This window comes from Castor canadensis, chromosome 5 (assembly GCF_047511655.1).
Source record: "Castor canadensis chromosome 5, mCasCan1.hap1v2, whole genome shotgun sequence".
Lineage (NCBI taxonomy): Eukaryota > Metazoa > Chordata > Mammalia > Rodentia > Castoridae > Castor > Castor canadensis.
The window spans coordinates 56,511,802-56,532,853 of NC_133390.1; the positions used below are offsets into that span (position 1 = coordinate 56,511,802).

The 21,052-nt window shown below is 35.4% G+C and overlaps 1 protein-coding gene across 14 annotated transcripts in view; it reads left to right on the forward strand.

Moving 5' to 3' along the window:
• The window catches only part of Bbx (BBX high mobility group box domain containing), a 247,211-nt gene that overhangs the window by 219,739 nt on the left and 6,420 nt on the right, over positions 1 to 21,052 (forward strand). For 9 of the 14 annotated variants that reach the window (XM_020182314.2, XM_020182315.2, XM_020182313.2 and 6 more), the window contains 4 exons: positions 7,524 to 7,613; positions 8,935 to 8,994; positions 15,868 to 16,065; positions 17,904 to 18,090. In XM_020182314.2, coding sequence (XP_020037903.1) covers positions 7,524 to 7,613; positions 8,935 to 8,994; positions 15,868 to 16,065; positions 17,904 to 18,090 — 535 coding nt within the window. The remainder of the gene's footprint in view (positions 1 to 7,523; positions 7,614 to 8,934; positions 8,995 to 15,867; positions 16,066 to 17,903; positions 18,091 to 21,052) is intronic. The other 5 variants (XM_074073043.1, XM_074073041.1, XM_074073044.1 and 2 more) reach the window with 5 other exon arrangements.

The following is a 21,052-nucleotide window of genomic DNA, read 5'->3' on the forward strand; positions in this document are numbered from 1 at the left end:
TTTCGTTCTTAGTTGTCTATTATATGATTTTCCTCTTCCAGCTGAGATTACTAGTATTTCTTTTGATGTGAAATAGCTTTTTGGAGCTTTAGATTATGCTTCATATAACATCATTTTTACTCTGTCATTATGCCTCTTAGGCCACAAATCAGTGGTTCTTATAAATTACATATGTGAGACGTCTTCTAAGACTTTAGATTTTTCTCTGCATACCATTTCATAAAACAAAGTGAAATTAAAATAAAGCATCAATTAAATGATTTAGTGTCTGTTTAGTCACAAATACATAAAGAAATAGTATTTGTGACTGATTTGTAATTTGCATTAGCAGCACCAATATACTAGATTACAAGTTATTTATGAAATTATCATACCATCTGTGCTATAATTACCTGATCTTTAAAATAGAGGAGATTGTTTTCTTAGACTCTGGACCCTTTTCACCTTTGCATAATGAATCATTCAAAATACTGTATATGAGATCATTAACTCGAAAACTCGCTTTCCCCCCCAACAATTTGCCATTTATCTATATTTTATTTTCTCCTATATTTGTTGTCATTCAGCATTCATTATGTTTTTTCCTGACTTGATACCTTTTTTACGTAGTTCAAGTTATGTAAAGTGTATAGAATTTTTCTGAAATTAATTTCTAGAAAAAATTATTATTTACACTTTTATAGTTATATATCTCAGAATCATAGTACCTGCTTGGGTTTACTCCTCTATTTTCCCATTGATCATTGTATTTATATTTGTTTTTCCATGTTAATCTCTTTCCATTTCCCATTGTCTTCCAATTATTTCTACCCCTATCCTTATGTCTGCATAACAGATCTTGTATCAAACAAGAGCATAATGTTTTAAAAGTAGAATTTCCCTTTGCTTTTAAGAACAAAACTATCCAGTTAATTATAATCCATCTAACTCACAATAGAGTTCAGGTGAAGTAGCCCAATCTGACATCATTTTCTAAGTTCTCTCGCTCTCAGTTCTTTGTGTTTTTAAGTGAAAGCTTATGAGTCTGAGTTTAACTGTAACTTCCTAAAAGATTTGTTTTGGTACATTATTTTATGTTAACTGCCAATGTATTAAGCATTGTTTGCAAAAGCCCCAGAAGTCAGAGTTCTTGGCAAAATAGTAATTTAGAATGGAAGTAGGGTCTTTGAGAAAAAGCAAATTGAGTTCAATTTGGGCTATTTTAGAATGTTTTATGCCTCATCTTGACCTGGACTTCACTGTCTGTCTCTGTTCATTCTGTCTTTATATATTCTTTGGCACTTGTCAAACATACTGTTGTTCCTTTTTATTTTAAGATTGAAATTAAAAATGATTAAGGGGGTAGCTGGTGATGTCGTTCAGTGGTAGAGCACCTGCTTAGCATGCATAAGGTCCTAGGTTAAATCCCTAGCACAACAAAAAACAAAAATATGTTAAGTATTTGAGGGTTTTTTAAAATCACAACAATCATGAAAGAAGCTATTAATTAAAATAAACCTCTGGGGTTGAGCCAACCTGAAGATACTTTCAGTCTGAGAGAACTTAGGTTTGATGATAGCCAGGCCACCCTTTCCTGTTCGTAAGTGATAGCTTCTGGGTTAGGCAGAACTCTGTATTGTTCCCTAGAACTGTGTTGAGAGTCTTCATTGTCATCAAGTCTTTTCAGGAACATGGTGACAGTATGTTTACAGATATAAAAAGATATACCTGATGTAATCTTGAGTTCCTTAACAAAGATTGCATGTCCAGCCCAAGGAGGTAGCTCCTCACCTTTAATGAATGTTAACTTGATTGCTAGTGCATCTTACTGAGGACTTATTCACATCAAGATATGCAGCTGGAGCACTTTGATATAAATTGCTGTAAATAAATTATTTGATTCATTAATTACTCATTACTTATGTGTCCAATACAAAAATGCACTAATCTTAGGGTAAAGTCCTTCCTCTTTTTATAGCTTTAAAACAAAAAAACTATAGAACTTGGGAAAAGCCACTACCATTGGAAGTATGCCTGGCATTTATTTTTGACAACAGTTCTGGAGAGTAGGTTCACTTAATTCACTTTTTCTGCTGACCTTCAGTAATTATCATACCACATTAACACTGAAATGGTTTCTGTGTCACTATTGCTTACCCTCAAAATGTCCATTTTTCAGCAAACTTTGAAGATTATAGTTGAAGATAATAGTTGTTATTGATATCTGTTATGACAACCTTTTTATTCCCTTGGCTTGTGGTTGGGCCCTGCAGGGTTGTTTTGTTTTGTTTTGTTTTTCACCCAACCATAGCTGGAGATTTATACCCTCAGAATATAGGCCATTCTACCAAAATTCAAATGGAGATCTAAGCCACTTTGCTTACCAGCAAGTGATTTTGTCTTAAGGAATTTGAAGTTGATGCAGATGTTATCTTGAGAAATTGGTAGGGAAAGAAATGGGATAGTATATAATAAAGAGCAATTGTCAATTATTTGTTTTCTGAATGATCCCTTCTAAAACTCTTTTTTCTGCTTTTTATTTCCTACCTTTTTCCTCCAACCATGGATACTTCTGTGTTAATGTAACAAAGGAAAAAAAAGTAGCGAATTTCCCTATATTCACTATTTATTATAAATTTTGGCTTTATTTTCTTTAGGCAACATGTCAAACATATGTACCATGCTATAAGCATAAATTAAATTTTCCATTTATTGACTACAAAATTGCTGCTTTTCAGTGACTATGATTAGATCTTATTTATTACTTTCTTTCCAAGTTTGTCACTTTTCATTGAAGAGATTGTCATTTGCTTACAGTATTTTATAGCTAGTTTAGGGATTGGATTGGAGCAAAGAAATAAATGTAAGTTTACAGAAGAAATTCTATGTATAAAATCACTCTAGATAGTCTTATTCCCACTCTGCATGCACACTGTTAATATTAACAAACTCTGTCTTTAGCTTTGTCCTAAACTTGTGCTTTCACTGTGACTGGGTCTGAAAGATACATCCGTTTCTTCTTTTCTGACCCATTCCCTATGTCAAATCAATTTGCTTCCTTAAATCACTTTTTTACATAATTCTCCCTGTGAACCAATGCCTTATTATTATTAAATTATTTTCCTACAGGTAAATCACTAGATCTTTATGATCCTAACAAGTCTTAGAATTGTTTTTCTGTTCTTTCCTACTTTTTCTTCCATGATTGTCTATATGTCATTCAGATACACCAACCAGCAGTTGCCTAGGTTTTATAAAATACATGGAACACTGATTAAAAATGGATTATAGAGAACACCTATAATATTAGTGTAGATGTACACATAACATACTTTCGTTTTACTTGTCAGATTTATTTTCTTTGTGCACTTTTTTTCAAAGAAGCAAACTTGGAAGCACTTTCTATTTTCTTTTCGAACAACCACCAACTAATCCATATGTGTTTGTTATTGGTTATTTAGAAGACTGTCTTAGTGTAGTCATAAAAAAAAAAGCTTGCACAAATTTATGGTATAAGTAATTACAGCAACAAATATAATTTTTACACACTTGTATCAAGCAGTGCTTTAAGAAATTTATTTATTCATGAAATAAGTATTTGTTTCACAGTTCTAAGCACTGTGATTATACTGTGAATGAAAGCAAAAAAAAAACCCTACTGCCATGGAGGTTACATTATACTGGGAGAAAAAGACAATGTACAAGCCTATAATATGCAAAGTATGGAATATGCTTAAAGACAGGAAATGAGCATATGAATAATACGGAGTTGCAAGATATTCAGAATATCTAAAAAAGAAAAAAGCTGTTGATTTCAAAACTGATGACAAAACAATAGTAATCAAAATGTGTTATACTGGCATAAAAACAGATGTAGATCAATGAAATAGACTTGAATGTCCAAAAAATAAACCGATATATTGTTGGTCAACTTACTGTCAACAAGGATGATAAGACTACTCAGTGGGAAAGAATGCATGTAAAAGTGAAGTTAGACCCTTTCTTGCCTTATCCAACATACCAAATTTAACTTAAAATGAATCAAAGGACTTAAATGTCTTAAGATCAATCAAAGACCTAAAACTTTTCAAAGAAAACAGGGGTAAAGCATAATTTCACCTTGGCAATGAATGCTTAGTTAGGACATCAAAAACTAAGCAACGAGACAAAATATATAAATTAGACTATTTCAAACATTTAAAACACGTATGCTTCAAAGGACGCTGCCAAGAAAGTGAAAAGACACTTCTTAAATGTGAAAAAATATTTGCATATTACATATCTGATAAGATATTTTAATTTAAAATACATAAATAACTATTAAAACCCAACAGTGGGAGAAAAAAAACAATTAAAAATGGAAAGGGAGCCAGGCGATGGTGGCTCACGCCTGTAATCCTAGCTACTCAGGAGGCAGAGATCAGGAAGATTGCAATTTGAAGCTGGCCCACGCAAATACTTCGTGAGACCCTATCTCAAAAAAACCCATCACAAAAAAGGACTGGCGGAGTGGCTCAAGGTGTATGTGCTGAGTTCAAACCCCAGTACCACAAAAAAAAAGGGCAGTGGCTCAAAGTGGTAGAGCACCTACTTTGCAGTCACAAAGCTGAGTTGAAATACCAGTCCCACCAAAATAAATAAATAAATTTGGGCAGATAATTGTAATCCCAGCTACTTAGGAGTCAGAGACAAGGAGGATCATGAGTTTGAGGCCCTCCTGGGCAAAAATTAGTGAGACTGTCTCAAAAATCAAGCCAGGCATGGTGGTGCATGCTTATAATACCAGCTACTTTAAAAACAGAGGTTAGGAGGATCATTGAGGCTAGCTCCAGGCAAAAGCACAAGACTATCTGAAAAATAAAGCAAAAGAGGGCTGTGGATGTGGCTCAAGTGGTAGAGGCCCTGAGTTCAAAACTTCATACTGCCAAAAACAATCAAAAAAAAAACTCACAATGAGAAAGATACCATTTTACATCCTTATAATGACTATAGTCAAAAAGGCAGATAATAAAAATATTAGTATGGTTGTTGAAGAATTAAAACCCTTATGCACTGCTAATGGGAATGTAAAATGGTGCACTTGCTTTATTAGGTAATCTGGTAGTAATATAGAGTTAACCGTATGACCCAGCAATTTCATTCCTAGGTATATACCCCAGAGAAAAGACACATACATCCACACAATAGTTTATTATGTGCCACACATGGTGGCTCATACCTGTAATCCTAGCTACTCAGGAGGCGGAGATCACGACAGTTGTAGTTCCAAGCCAGCCCAGGTAAAAAAATTATCTGGGTGTTATAGCACAAGCCTGTGATCCCAGCTGTTTAGAAGGCCATCAATAGGAGCATCACAGTCTGAGGCCAACCCCAGGCAAAAAGATGTGTGTTGTATTCATATACTGAAATATTATTCATTCTGCTACATGGTAATTACAGCATGGGTGAGCCTTGAAAAAATTATGCTAAATTCCATAATATCAATTATATAAAATTTCCATAATGTATAAAATCTATAGAGATAGATTAGTGATTGCTTAGGTATAGGGGGGTGGTAGCTAAAAAGTATGAGATTTACTTTTGAGGTGATGAAGTGTTTCAAAATTGGTGATGGTTGCAAGTATCTCTGACTAAAAACATTGAATTATACACTTTAAATGGGTGAATTGTTTGGTATGTGAATTATGTTCCAATATAGCTTTTTTCCTAAAACTCAGTTAAAATAATACGTTTATAGGGAAAGGAAGATCACAAGTAAAAGGAATGGGGTTAGGTTGCAGTTTTACATAGGTGGTCTGGAGATACTTGAACAAAGCTTTAAGGAAGGTAAAGAAGTTAGCCATGGGGCTATCGGGATAGGGAGGAGCATTTTCCAGGTAGAGATAGCAGCTGACACAAAGGTCATAGCAGCAGAGTAAGGCTACATGTCCAGGGAACAGGCTAGTGCAGCTTGAGAGAAATGAAGAATATGAGGTTACAGACACAATGGGTCTCTGAATCACATAACTCCTTGCAAGATATTGTAAGATTGCTGGCTTTTCAAATACACAGAATAGGAGAAGCCTGGCTGGAATGATGTGTTTGTGAGTCATCAGCCTGTAGCTAGTATTTAAAGTTCTGAAACTAGAAGTAAGTACCAAAGGAATGAGAATAAATAGAGAAGAGGACAAGGACAAAGTCAGTGGCAACCCAAAATAAAGATAGCTGGGAAAAGAAGAGGAAGTAAAGGAGACAAAGAGGAAAAGATCAGTGAGGGAAAACAATAGAAGGCCCTATCTTAGAAGCTCAGTGAAGAAAACATTCAGACTGAGAATGTGGCTGTAGTGTATTACCACATCATAAGATGCCGATAAGCCCCATACGATAAGGATGGACAGAATGGAGTTGTTGATGACAGTGAGAAAAATAGGTTTACTGAAGTGGCAGGGGAGAAACCTAGTTGGAATAGCTAAATAAGAAATTGAAGGTGAGAAATTATAGACAGTGAGTGTAGACAGCCCTTCTGAGGGGAATTTTGCTACAGAGGAAACAGAGAACTGAGGCAATAACTGATGTGCAGGAATTTTAGACAGAAGCCCCCCCCTTTTTTAAGTTGAATAAAGTAGCATATGTTTGTACACTGATGGAATGGCCCACTTGAGAGGGATGATGGGCTAGCGTACAGGTAGAAGAACTGACTAGACAACAGCATAGATAGTCCATGTCCAGCCAGAAGGCAGAACACATTGCAGACTGTTAGATGGGAAATGCAGCTTGTGATTCTTCTGATATTTTAATTCTTACACCAACCCTGTGACTTAGGTACTTCAGTGATCCCCATTTTCAGATGAGGAAGCAAGCTCTAAAATTATTACATGGGAATATCCACAAAGTATGGAAAGCCACCTACTTTGGGAAAACCACCACATTTATTGGTATTTCTGATTACTAACTAAAAAAAATGTAATTCTATTTTTATCTGAGACAACTAAGATAGAATCTGAGACCTCTCACCCTCCCATGCAGAAAAAAGTTTAACAAATATTTTTCTGCTTTTAAACTTTTTTTTTAATTCCTAGAGCAGCCTGAGAAAAGGCCAAAAAGATGGCTAATGCTCTCAGATCAGACATAATCCTGAAAGTGCTGTCCTTGTGAAATCAGTTTCGTAGGAAATAATTTCTTAGGCCAAATGAAATGCACGTGTCTTCCTTTCCTTCATGGCATTTAAGTGGAATAAAATCTCTATTATAGGCTACCACCACTCTGCTGTTACTGGTTGCAGTTTGTTTGTACCCACTAAATCTGCAGTTTCCACCTAGGGAGTCCCAGTCCTAATGGAGGCTTCTGCCAATACATCTCTGAGGAAAAACTTACTGTCTTTGAAATAAGCCTATCAGAAGGGACTGAGCACCAGCCAGAAAAGTAAAGATGCAAGAAGACCTTTCTTGCAACTCAATTTACTCATTCCACAGGAGGGAGGAGGGTGTCATTGTTTAAAAACACCACAGTATTGTTTTGTGCAACATTGTGAACTTAAAATATATTTATATTAATATTGTCTGTAGGTCCTTTCCAGTCTCAGAAAAAGAACTTATTCCACAAAATTGTCAGCAAATATAAGCACAAAAAGGAGAAGCCTAATGTTCCAGAAAAAGGTATTGGTGCCTTCCATCCTCCATTAAGGTTTTTCTTGATCACACCTTCATTGTGAACTCTTCTTTGAGCAATACTTCCATGCACTGCTTTTACCTTTTCCTCCCTGCTTGCTTCAGTGCTATCAACTCCTAATGCAGCGTTTTCATCCTTTCTAGACTCTGCAGCTAATTGCAAATCTCTTAGATTCCTATTAAAATGAATATCCATCTCTGTGATCAGAGTTCCATCAGAATTCTAAAATTGCTGCTCATCATGTACATTTAGCACATTTTATAATTTAGTCTTCTTGGTCTCTTACTAATTATTTTTCTTTGGCAATTCTTTTTTTTCCTTATATTTGGCATCCCTTCAGACCATGGCCACATTTACTACCTGAAATCTTACAGTATCATAATCATGTGAAAGTCCCACTATTTCTATACTTTTGCTGACACTTGGGGATTCTTGTGGATCTTTTTCTCCACTTCTAAGTTGTAACTTACTTTTCCCCTCACCTATATACTTCATTGTATATTGGACTCTACTCCCTACCTCTTCAGTAACAAAATTGTTGTTCTGTAAGGACACTACCCTTCTTTTCCTCTGAACATCCATCTCGTTGTTAGGATCTTGAGGGCCCTTGAACCTCTTCAGGGTTCATCTTAAGTTCTCTTTTTTCTCACAGTTCAGGACTCTTATTCTTACATATAAAGATAAATCTTCCATCTGGCTTTGTGCAGCCTCATGTTCAGGAAGTTGGGCTTTCTGTAGTATCTGCCTGCATGTCAGTGTTGCAACTACCATAAACCTATTCATTTGATGCCTGTTTGCATGGCCAGATGTGAATTATGTCATGTTTCTTGAATGAAGCTTTAAACACAGCTGTCTTCTACACATAGGCATATCCACATATACATGCCTGTATGTAACATTTTACTTAATTTGGGCTTTTACCTCCACTTCAGCTTATTTTTGTTTTCTGTATTGATACTATTTTTTCCTCTTGCGTCTAGTGAAGAAACATTATTCTTTAGGTAAAATGTCAGCTTTTGTCATTCCCTTTTGCTGAGCTTCAAATAATCTTGATTAAAGTTGGATAAGTTACCCAGCAATATTTTTCATAAAATACACAGATGTTTATTTTAATCCATTTCCTGTGTAGCCTCACTAGTTTAGTTGAGAAAGTGTTTGAAGAATAAGATAATTGAAATTAAATTCCATTTTATGTGTGTTGTGTTTCATATTTAAGTTATTTTGAACATTGTCTTGTTTATGTTAGCATTTCTATCTATACTAACGGTAGAGTTTCACTGCTCTTTCCTTTTCTGTCATTGTTTTTAGGAAGTGGGGATAAATGGTCACATAAGCAATTCTTCTTGGAAGCGATTCACCCTACAGAAGGTAAAAGAAGCAATATAACTTAATCACAGGTAGTCTAAGCTAAAAATGGCATAATCTTTACAGACTTAAAAAAGGTATAGTTTTACATAAGGCTCAACCAACAGCATCTGTGTGTTACAGTTTATTTTTAATTTTCAAATCAAAAGTAGTATCTTGGGGGTCCTGCCAAGGATCAGACAGTGTATCAAAGCATTTGATTTGTTAAAAGAGAATTGGTTATCTTTGGATCATATTAGCTGGATATTTGAGTTTTTCACAATTTAAATATGTATAGCATTGTAATTCACATTTCTATTCTATGGCAGGCAAGTGTTTATGCTCATGGAGGTCAGAATAGGGCACTAGAGAGCTCGCCTGATTGGCTGGGCTTGGGCAGGCCTATGGAAGTGATTTCTGACCTTAATGTTTTCTCTTTCCCATTTCTTATTACCTCTAAATATGTTAAAATAGAATGTCCCTGAAGCACATGTATAGCCAAAGAAAAATTCATTATTAACCAATCATGTTATAGGTCCTAGTGCAGATTTTATTTTGAAACTTCTTACAGTTGTATTTATTTGTGCCTTTAATTGCTATTAAATATTGAACCTTAGGCAAGTGCTAATTTCTATGGTAATTAGGTGACCATTCTACCCTTTTTCCCATTGACTTCCTTTCATTGCAGAGATTGTAAAAGACCCGAACATTTTTGTAGTGCTTACTTAGAAATTATTTGAAAACTAGAAGGAATCTTAGAGATCATCCAGTTTGGACCCTGTGATTTCTTAGGTCCAAAAAGGGAAGTTGATCAGTCCACCCTGTTGTAATACAGTAATGATCAACCTACTAAGTTGATCAAGTCAAATATACTCTTCTTCTGTTACTAAAAAGGAAGGGGAAAGAATCAAATACCATTTGGCCTAAATCACTTACCAGAAATACTCTTTTTTTTTTTTTATCAAAAACATCCAAGTTTGAGTTAATATTAATCATTGTTTTTTTTTGGTTTGGTAGGCACAGTATCCAAGAGCCATGTCTGCTTTCGATTCACTTTACTTTTATAAAAAAATGCCAGCAGTATATCTGCTTTCTGACCTGTTATTTCAATTCACAACTTTTGTAGAGTATTATTTCTACCTAAGTGCAGGCAAAACAAAATATGAATTATGATTTTCCCAGTACTAAATTCTAATATGCCCAAGTTGAAATGTTAGCTCTTATATATTTTAAAAATATATTCTGCACAGATTTGATAAATATAAGACACTGATAACTTATCAGAGGAATCTGAAGACATTTAAGGCGTTAGTCTTTACTTGAGATGAACCTCTTCTAAATACTTTTTTTTTTTTTGGACACTAAAAACTCTACTGAGGTATCAGATCACATGTAGTTGATGGGAACAATCACTAACCTACAAGTTAGGAGATCTGAGTCCTCAGATCTGCCACTAATTAACATTTTTCAGTGGAACAAATCACTTAATCGCACTAGGATTTACCTCACACTTGTGCTAAGTGTGATTCATGTGTTCAGGGCTTGAGTGTATGATAACATGTAGTAATACTAAATTGTAAATTCCATTTCCCTCTAACACTTGCTGACTTTGTTACTGTGGTGTCTTAAATGTGTGGTGTGATGCTAGAAGCAAAATATTCTAATTTTCTGTATTTGAGGGGATGGCAGAAAAGAAAAGTAAATCAGTTTTGAGTCTTATAGTCAGTCCCAAGAGTTTAATAGAAAACTGTATTAATGTATATGGAACAAAACTTTAGAGAACATGCACTGGAAGATGCATGTCCTTTATTTAGTGTAGGGTGCAAACTCATTTTATGTAGCCAGGAAAAAATGGAACCAATTTGGACATCAGAAAATTACTAGTAATTTAATATGACCTTTTTTGGTTATTTATTTTGATACCATCCCTAAAATTAACTTGTCCAAGTGGTAACTCTGCTTTGTAAATTATCTAGGCCCTTTTACTTTATCCTCTGTCACCTATGGCCATATCCCTGCTTATTAAAACTTTGCCTTGTAGGACTGAGGTTATGGCTCAGATGGTAGAGAGCCTGTCTAGCAAGCACAAGGCCCTGAGTTCAAACTCCAGTACCACCAAAAAGGGAAGCGAAAAAAAAAAAAAAAAAAAGAACTTGCTTTGGAGGATATAAATGTATAGGGTCAGAAAATGAAAAACATAATACAGGATAGTTTTTAATTTGTGTGAACCATACTGCCTATAGGCAAGACGGGAATTGCTTGTAGCTAATGTGTCCAATAGAAATATTGATTCAGTGGAGGCTGTGCAGCTATTCAGCTGTTCCTGAATTCGGTTAAAGTAGGTGACTTAAAGTTCATTATGCGTTCTTTACAATACCCTGTGCATAATTGCCTTTGTAATTTTTTTTCAAAAAAATAATTAGGAATCTTTAGATTCATAGTAATACATCTCAGGTTTAAATTCTAAATTTATAATCTGTTTAAATGTTTTTTCCTATGCTTTTAAAATTCAAAATGGCAAAACTACTTCCTAAAACGTTTGCATATCCAAAATGGTTTAAGAAAGAAAAGATTGCCTATGACCTAGAATTAAAGGTAAAATTTTTGGATAAACAAAGACCTACCTCTCCCACTGTGCTTATCTTTCCATGGCACATGGTATTATAGTCTCATACTTAAGCTAAAGTGTTCTTAATGGCAATAATAATGATGTTATGATGATAGTTAATGCTTAATAACACTTCATGGACTACAGAGGGCTTTTACATATATATTTTTTATTTTCATCTTAATAGCAGCCCCATTGAATTAAGGGAGTTTATTAGCTCCAAAAACATGGTAAGGAATTGAAGCTCAGCCAACAGAAGAAAGAAGGAAGGAGCCAGGGTTGTCTCCACTTAAGCATTTTGGCCACCGTTATTTCAGTTTTTCAGACTTATCTATAGACTTTTAGCCCTCATTTGGTTCAGATGCGGAAAATTCAAATGGTATCTTACCAAACAAAACCAAACCAAAAGCCTCACTGTAGAAATCTCTATCAGAGTAATTTCTTTGCAATATATATATATACGTAATTACTACAGGGGTCTGGTGAAGATCCTAGGTTATACTTTTAAACATGATTCACAGCAGCACCCAGTCTAACTTGATCTCCTTTTCCAAGTTTGAAATAGTTGCCATGTAACTTCAGCAAAGTCTCCCAAGATCTTAGATAAGGCTCATCTGACTGCTCATGGAGACCAGCTTATAGGAGACCAGCCAAAGGCAATGAAATTTTTGATCTGGCTATAATTTCAGTGTAACTTTGAATCCCCTCAGTTGGAAAGTGAATTCATGATTTTAGTTACCTCTTGGGGTTCAGTCCAAGTGCAGTGCTGTTTTTCCAAAAAACTTGCTCCACATTTTGGAAATAGAGTTTAGAAAACAAGACAAACTCTTATTGCCACATTCCTAATGTTCCAAGAGTGAGCTCACATTGTCACTCTTAGATGTTATGCTCCACGTGTGTTATGGTTATTGTTGAGTATAAAAACTAGCCCTGTGGACTTGTTCCAGAGTGCTTGGGCAGTTTTGTATGTTCACTTAAAAGCCAAAAGAGATGACTAATTTGCTTTTGGATGACAAAGCCTTTCTTTTCTCACATTTCCTTTAGTTTGAAGAGGGGAAGAAAGGCTTTTTGTTATTATTTCATGTTCCATACTACCTAGTCTTTTGTTTGCTTTGCTTTTGTTCAATATGGCTGAATTCAATCTACTATTTTGTCCCAGAAAGCTATTTCCTTGACTCAGCCTTACTTACCTTTCCCAATTCCTCTATCTTAGGAAAATGTTATTTCTAAAGGCTCCCCTGAAGGCTGTTTCCTGTGTAGGCCACCAAACAGAATTGTATGTTCTGGGGTTAACCCTTGTGTCAAAGCATGGGACAAGACTCTTAACCTCATCTTCTAAACTCTAGTAAGATCATATTCTTTACCTTTTTCAAATGTGAATGATCTGCAGGACCATGATCACTTCTACATTAATAGATTTAGAGAAGACTTCTTACCTGCTCTGGAGACTTATGAGAACTTTCAATGTATTCTTTCTTACCTCTTCCATTTAGTCCACTACCTGATTTATCCCTCAACTGTTTCTCAGTATACTTACATCTATAACTTGAGTGTTGCTGATGCATTTCAGCAGATGAACTAGTCTTTGAACTCCCTGTTCTTGTCTACTGATTTCTGATCTTTCTGTATTTTTCCAGTCTCCCTTTGGGCCTAAATTGTTTGCAACCATGCCTTTTGCTTCATTTTGTGTCTTTACCAATCTATCTGGAACAAACTAGAAAAAGAACAACCATCAAATAAAAATAGAACCATTCATCAGTTCACCAATGAAAAACAAAACCAAGAAAATAGTGCTAGTCAAGGCAGTACTCTTCCCCAGCCTTGGAACTCTGAAGATGACTAGAGGCTTGTTTTTCTCTGGCTAGGATGCTGATTGTAGATTGTGTGGCAAAACCAACATTATTTTAGGGCAGAGTGACTCCGTTAGAGCTAATCTAGTTCAGTCCCATCTTTACCTGAAGAAACTGAGACCCATGGTCCCACCGTTAATAAAATACAAATTCATAAATAGAATGCCATCTCTATGACAATTATTTTCATAACCCCATAGTCTCTCCATGAAAATCAGGTCATCTTTCCCAAAATACTTGACCGTTTTCTGGTATTCATATCTTTTCTTTTCCTTGCTTTTTCTTCTGATGTAATATATCTTTTATTTTTTTGGATACTGCTTTGGAGTCCTTTCTACAAGTTGTGGATTTTTCTGGCAAGAGGAAAGAGAGAGCTTAATATTCCTTTTGAATGTCCTTCTATAGTGATCATATTGGAGAGGTGAACAAAACTTTGTAGTTAGAAGGGGCAACTGATGAATCTATGTAAGAAGCTAAAAAGTTGAAGCTTATGAATGTGCCACAGAGGTTATTTAATGTTCATTGTAAATTCAGATTTTTGGCTTCTTTATACTGATAAGAAACTTTGAAGGTAAAAACAGAGTCATGGAACTTTTTTTGAAGTATTTCTAACCAAATTGTCCTTTATTTTGCTTAAAGCTTTTACTGAATTTTAAATGTATAAAAAAAAATGCATCCTACCATTGACTTATGTTAAGATAAATGACAAAGTATAAATATTCTAGGACTAAAAAACTGGCATGATTAAAATTATTCCATTGTTGTGAATCTGGGAATATATCTGCAATTTAAAAGGAGCCTGGGTTTTCCTTATTGCTAATTACTTACTTAAAATGGTGTTTAGAGCATTGCCAAATAAGTTTTGTATGTTTTATTTTTAAATAATTGTTATCTTAAGGCCTTTTCCAGTCATCTGATATATGGCCAAGCCACAATGATGGTGTGATTTCTGTTTCCCGTACCTTCTTTTGATATAATTGAAATTATTTCCATATGTTTTAGAATGTGAAGCCTAGAATCAGCCTCTTCTTTTCAGATATCTTTCAAAGACAAGGGTACCATGATTTCCAGGGCAAAAGATCTTATTAATTCATAGCCCTCCTTTCTCAAGAATGCACCTAAACTGATTAGAGTTATATATTAAATTTTTTAATGAGGCTTATGCAGTATTCATACCAATAAGCATGGTTTTTTAAACGCTGTTTGTTTTTACTAATTTTCCTCTTATTTTAGCTTTTATTTATATCACACACACATACATATTGCTTTATTGCCAATGTCTACCTTCAGATCCACCCTCTGATAAGTATCTTCATTTATCCTCCATGTTTAGTTTTCCTGGAATTTGTCATGCCAGACCTTGATTATCTGACCCACATCCCCCTTTTCTTGATCAAAAATGATTTCTATGCCTGTCCTAGGAGATTAAAAATAGAAAAGTTTTCTCTGCCTAAAAACTCTTAGACCACTGGAATTTTAAAAATTTTTATTTATTTATTTGTTTATTTATTTCTCGGCCTTTTGGCTAAGATCAATTATAAAAAAAAGTTTCAATCATGAAAGTAGTATATACTTCTTCATGCTTACTAAAATCATATATGAATATTCCTTTTTTACTTTTAAATTAATGGAATAGGAAGGATGAAGTATATAAGACAAAAGAGTTCCATCATATTGAAAACAGAGATAAAGGATTTAGTGGCAGACTTCCTTACCCTTGATATATAGTGAATCAGAATACAACAGTGTGGTATAATTTATTTCTTTTAAAATTATGGTGCCTAAAACTAGTGTCTCTGTAAACCATGCTAACATGTGAGACTTCATTAAATTATCTCACTAAGCACATTGACCTTGTTCTGGATTCATTGAATGGGAGAGTTTAATATTGTCCTGTCCTTAATGAAAAGTCAGTATTCATAAAAAAAGGTCAGGCCTCACAAGTTCTTTTCTGATCAGTTCAGAATGATCAGTTCAGCCTGGTGTTTGAAAGCAAATGTCCCAACCATAAATGTATATTAAGGAAACGTACTTAATCTCATTGTCCTCATAAGAAAAGAAACTTCTTTTACCCTCCTATCCAGCTCAACTGGCCCAAAGGATCTCACATAGGGATCCTAATTATCAGTAGGACTTACGATACTTTAGGATCAGATTTGCATACATTATTCCCCACTAACCTGCAAAATCCATACAGTTAAAAAATGTTAAAAGAGAGAACGGTATCTTAATCCTCTGCACATAATTTTTCAACTCAAATATAAATAAGTAGTAAACAAATCAAGAGAATTTTTTCTTTTTTTTTCATCACTACTTTGAAAACTCTGAATGTAAATTGTCCATTCAAATGAGTCAGACATTTAGAAATGTTTCTCTTCCAGAGCAGTGTTATTGCCTTATGTTATTGTATGTAACTGTATATGGTTTGTCCCATTTCAGCCATATTTTCAGAAGACAAAAACACCACAGAGCCTGTTCATAAGGTTAAAAATACCCTATCCATTCCCAACACTCCAGAGCAAACAACAATGCAAGAACCTTTGGTGGGCAGCCAGAAGAGAAAAGCAAGGAAAACCAAGATCACACACCTTGTCAGGACTGCAGATGGCCGAGTATCACCAGCAGGATGTACTTTGGGTAAGGAAAGGAAATTTTAAGCCTAGATAACCAGAACCAGCAGGTGACCATTGTGGCTACCTTGGCCAACAAATAACTGTAAGCCAACTGTGGTTCCTCATGGAAAAATGGGTATGTTCTGCAGCTTCCTATATATCTCTATACATGTTTTATTCCATGCTTTAATATCATAGTTATATTTCTGAGAGCATATCTGAATTCCTAGAAAGGAAAGGTAATTTTTAGGACTTTCAGCTTCTTCTCAGAATGCACAAAAAAAGTCCTGATGAAGTAAATTCCAGAGGAGCCTAGACTTTCAAAACTACTGATTTCTGTATTACTCCATGGTTTGCTATTCATGTCACTACAAACCAAATTATCGGGTATTCAAACCAGTACATTAAGGAACCTTAAAATGCACCCAGCACTTTCTGTAGAGCTAATTCAGACCACTACTGAAGCTTGAAAATGTATATGGATTTCTTGAGTTCTTTGGTCTAAATAAACAGTAAATTTCCTCATTTCATTCATAACCTGTGGCCTATTTGTTGTTTCTGGTAGTTTCATCGCAGAAAAAATTACCTGAGGGGCTCAAGGTAAAAGATAGGTCAGTGAGTGATACTGAACATCCTCCCAGGAATCTTGGGGTACTATACCACATGGCATTAGTGATCTAACCTGTTGCCTTTCATCATTTCATTTTATCTAATTTGTGTTAATTGAGGTTTTCACAGAGATGAATTGACAAGTTAGAATTAGAGAATAATTGGTTAATTGTACGCACTTATTCTTGTGTTTTGCATATATAGATTGTTAGAACCATAAGGCATATTAAGGACCCTGAATTTTTACCCTCTCATATAAGAGATGAAACTCACAAAGTTTGGAATTTTACATCTGAATGTATTCAGCGAAATAGAAATAGAATGAAGACTAAAATCTTGATGTCCTCCCTTTCCCCTTCCAATCTGGGATCTGTTCTGTGACTTTTATTTTAAAGGTTGTCATATCCTCATTCTTTTATATCATTCATTTTCATTTGTCAAAGAATTAAAGATTCAAGGAAATAATTTCCTTTTATGTAGGAAGGCATCATTCCACTTTTATGTCCTAATATATGACATTCACATCACTTGTTTTCTATATTTAAAAACCATGCTAAACAAAGTGTTGTAGGGTATGTCTATAATCCTAGCACTCAGGAGGCTGAAGCAAGAGGATCACAAGTTCCTGACCAGCCTGGGCTTTATAGTGAGATCCTGTATTAAAAAATAAAAAGTCCTTCTTTCTAGAATGTCTGCAAAATAAACTTTTCTCATTTCCAGCAGATACAGTTACATAGTATTTTCATCTTCCTCTTCATAAATAGCAGAAGACCCTTTGTCTTCTTTCCAGTTGGAACAAAATAGTAAAATGGGTTCTCACTAGGATTAATTAACCTATTTATTAGTCCATCCTAATGGTTAATATCACATCACACAAAATGCCCAAGTTGCCACAGGAAGACATATCACAGCTTCATGAGATATGTTTAGTAGATTGGATTTGAAAGGCCCCCAACTACAGAAATCCCTTGGGTTTTATTTTGGCAAAGGCTCATTTTTCCTTCTCATTCCAAGACTGACCCATTCTGTGACCTTGAATGAAACACAGTGTCTCTTCAGCTCAACTTTCAGGGTTCAGCACCATCCATAGTTGGCAAGTTGTAATTGAACTTAATAAAAGTGTTTTATTCAGTGGATAGCAGAAGTGAACAGTAAAGAATACTAGCTCTTTTCACTTTGTCTGGCACAGCTTTTTCTCAGCATCTCTTCTCTCAAGACAGTTACCGCTTGTGATGAATTTCTCTTTTGTTACAGATGACAAACCAAAGGAGCAATTGCAGAGGAGTCTCCCCAGAGCAACCGAGACAGACTGTAATGACGATTGTGCACACAGCACTGAGGTCGAGGAGACACGGAGCAGTACTCCAGAAATGCCTGCCGTGTCTGCGTTCTTTAGCCTTGCTGCCCTGGCTGAAGTGGCAGCCATGGAGAATGTGCACAGGTTAGTGGTAACATGGCTTCTAACACTATCTGTGGCATATTTTATGACGTACTGAGATTCAAACTTAGTTCAAGGGCACTTTTGTTTAGATGATGTGTCAGAAAAGTACATGTGGTAATTAACACTATGGGAAAAAACAAGGGAACATAGCCAGCTAAGTGTTTTATTTTGAGTATTATATCATCCTGTGGATAAATCTGATTTCCATAAAAACCTGAGAGCAGGGAAGCAATGCTATTCTACCATTAAGTGTGATCACGACAGGAGCTGAGTTCCAGCTCAGTCTTCTTGAGCAAGAGCATTCACCTCTCTTACCCTCAGTTTCTTCTTTTAGAAAACGGGGGTGGGTGGCACTCAGTTCATGAAGATGTTGTGTGGGAGGACCATGACATTCCAGTGCTCACACGTGGGGAACATCCCTACTGAAGATGGTGTTGGTGGCAGTGGTGACACCAACTGTCAGAGTAATGTGGTTTAAGGAGGAATATCTTGACATCTGACTCATGGCAGGCAGAAAACCTGGATTTTTCTTTAATTTTCTGTGATTTGCTACAAAACTATTTCTGTACACCTCAGTTTTTTCATCTTGCATTGTGCGTGATGAGATCCCCAAAGAATCACAAAGCTGTAAGTTTCAGATGAGATAGTCATGAAAACCCTTTGAACTCAATACGGCCCCACAGAAAGTATATTAAGTTCTAAGTGTATAACTGGGTATTCTGCTATTTAATGGATATTCAAGAAAGTAGAAAGGTCTTTTGTAAATCTAGGTATTTCATTTTTTATTCCAAGTGGATTACCCATGGATGAGTAACTTTCTTAGACTTTCAGTCTAGTACAAAAGCATTTGAAGCCTTACACAACCCATATAGACACCTGTAGGGCTTTATGCCCCTTCTTACGCCAAGAAAAATCTCATGGCTTCTGTGTGAGCTTTATTTGCTTATGCTTTTTACCTGTCATATTATAGTTCTAGTGCTTCCTCACAAATAGCCTCTGGACATTTCCAAGAAGTCAAATTCCTTTTCTTGTGTACACTGAAAGTTCTTAATAGTAAGTAAATGTTAATAAACATTGTTACAGTCTGCTAAATTCTGAGGAAGATAATGCATAGACACTTCTCCACTTGAAGAGTTTTTAAATTGAGTATAGAAGACAAACACTTGACATGCAAAAAGAGTTTAAAATATCTGCTTGAATGTTACTAGATGTCTCTGTGAATTGTGGAAATGAAAGATAACATGAATTCAGAAGATCATTATTCAGGACTCAGAAAAGGCCTACCACACAGTCACCTCACTGTTACCTACATTCTCTTCTAAACACACTGTAGTCACATATTGCCCTTTAACCAACTTTCCCTGACTCCCAGTTTGCAACAGCTGAAGCAAACCCTTCTACTCTCATCAACTCCTGCCCCCACCACACACACGCACGCACACACACACACACACACACACACCCCTTGTCCTTTCCAGATGAGACAAGTTGAGACACGTTCTTGCTTTGTCCACCTTCCTTGTAGGTGGGCCACTGCTCCTCATTCCAGTCTTTGCACTTAATCCCCCTTTCTCCCTCCTGCTGCTCCGTTTTGTGTGTCTCATGCTACTTCTCACTGTGTGCATACCTCTCTGATACCAGCTACCACACTGGGTTGTAATTATTTGCTGGTGCTTCTGTCTCTTTCTAGTACATTTTGAAAGCAAAAGACTCTTTTTATTCTTCATGTTATTAGTTTCTGTTAAGTGAGTAGATGAATGAGCAAAAGAATGTGTGAATGAATAAGTGAGGTAGTTCTTGAAGTATGACTGCTGAAGTTGGCCTAGAAAAAAAAGTTGTTTTTTAAACTTCCCAGTGGAAAGAACAATATTGATTACTAGAATTTTAACATCAAGCTAAGAAACAGTATTTGTAATATCCAAGTCACCCTAGGGAGTCTTACTTGTAACTTTAGCCCTATTAAAGCGAACCTGCCAACCACCCTTCTTCCTATAAGGTTAATGTATTGTACTCAGGTTGCACCCATTTAATCATTACTTAGGTATCATCTAGGTGACCTGCAGAGTTAGAGGTAGAAAGACATTACCTGAGCTGTTGACATGAAGAATCTAACATTAAGTTTAGAAACCCAACATAGAAAGGCAAGTTTTACACAATGCAGGAAATAGGAAACTTGAACAATCCTTTTTTGAGAGTATGCATATTGAAAGTATTTCAGGAAATCTCACTACACCTAATCCTGAACTAGCTCTTCCACATAGATCTTCGTAGTCCCATTTTAGTGATGGTACAGGTGGTTAACTTGTCAAGAACAAAGCTAATTCCTGCCTGAGTCAGGATTTGAACTAAGGTCTTTGAACTCCAGAATCTTTGCTCTTTACTCTGGTTTGCAGCCTAAGCAAGCATCAGTCATATCTTAGGCATTCATAAAGATATCACCCCCAATTTCTCTCTCTCCCTCTTGTACTCTGTTTTTTTCTGATTTTCATCTTTTACTTTTCTGGTTTTTGTTTCTTTTGTTCTCTTTTTCCAATACTTACAAACATTCTTTTGGATCTTTAAACATTATTGGATAATCTTAAAGGTAAAAAATAGTATTTTAATGTTATCTTATTTGAAGAAAAAGCTGAACATATTGAACAGTTGGTTCTTAACAGTCACACATGAATGAGCAAATCAATTCAGACATTTGATTCTAATACATTTTGCTTTTCTAATTAGAATCCTAAATATCTCATACTATTCAGTGATCACAGAATTCTGAAATTTTCAAATATTAAAATATAATATACATTATTTTTCTTTCTTTTTTTTTTTTTTAACATCAAGAGAAACTTGGGTATAATTGTAGAGCTAATATTAGGTGAGTCTTAAAACAGCCCCTAATGATTCTAAGTACTCTGAAGAGGACTACTGTCTTGAAATGTGAAACCAGGGAAAATGTTGCTGCCACCTTGCCTAA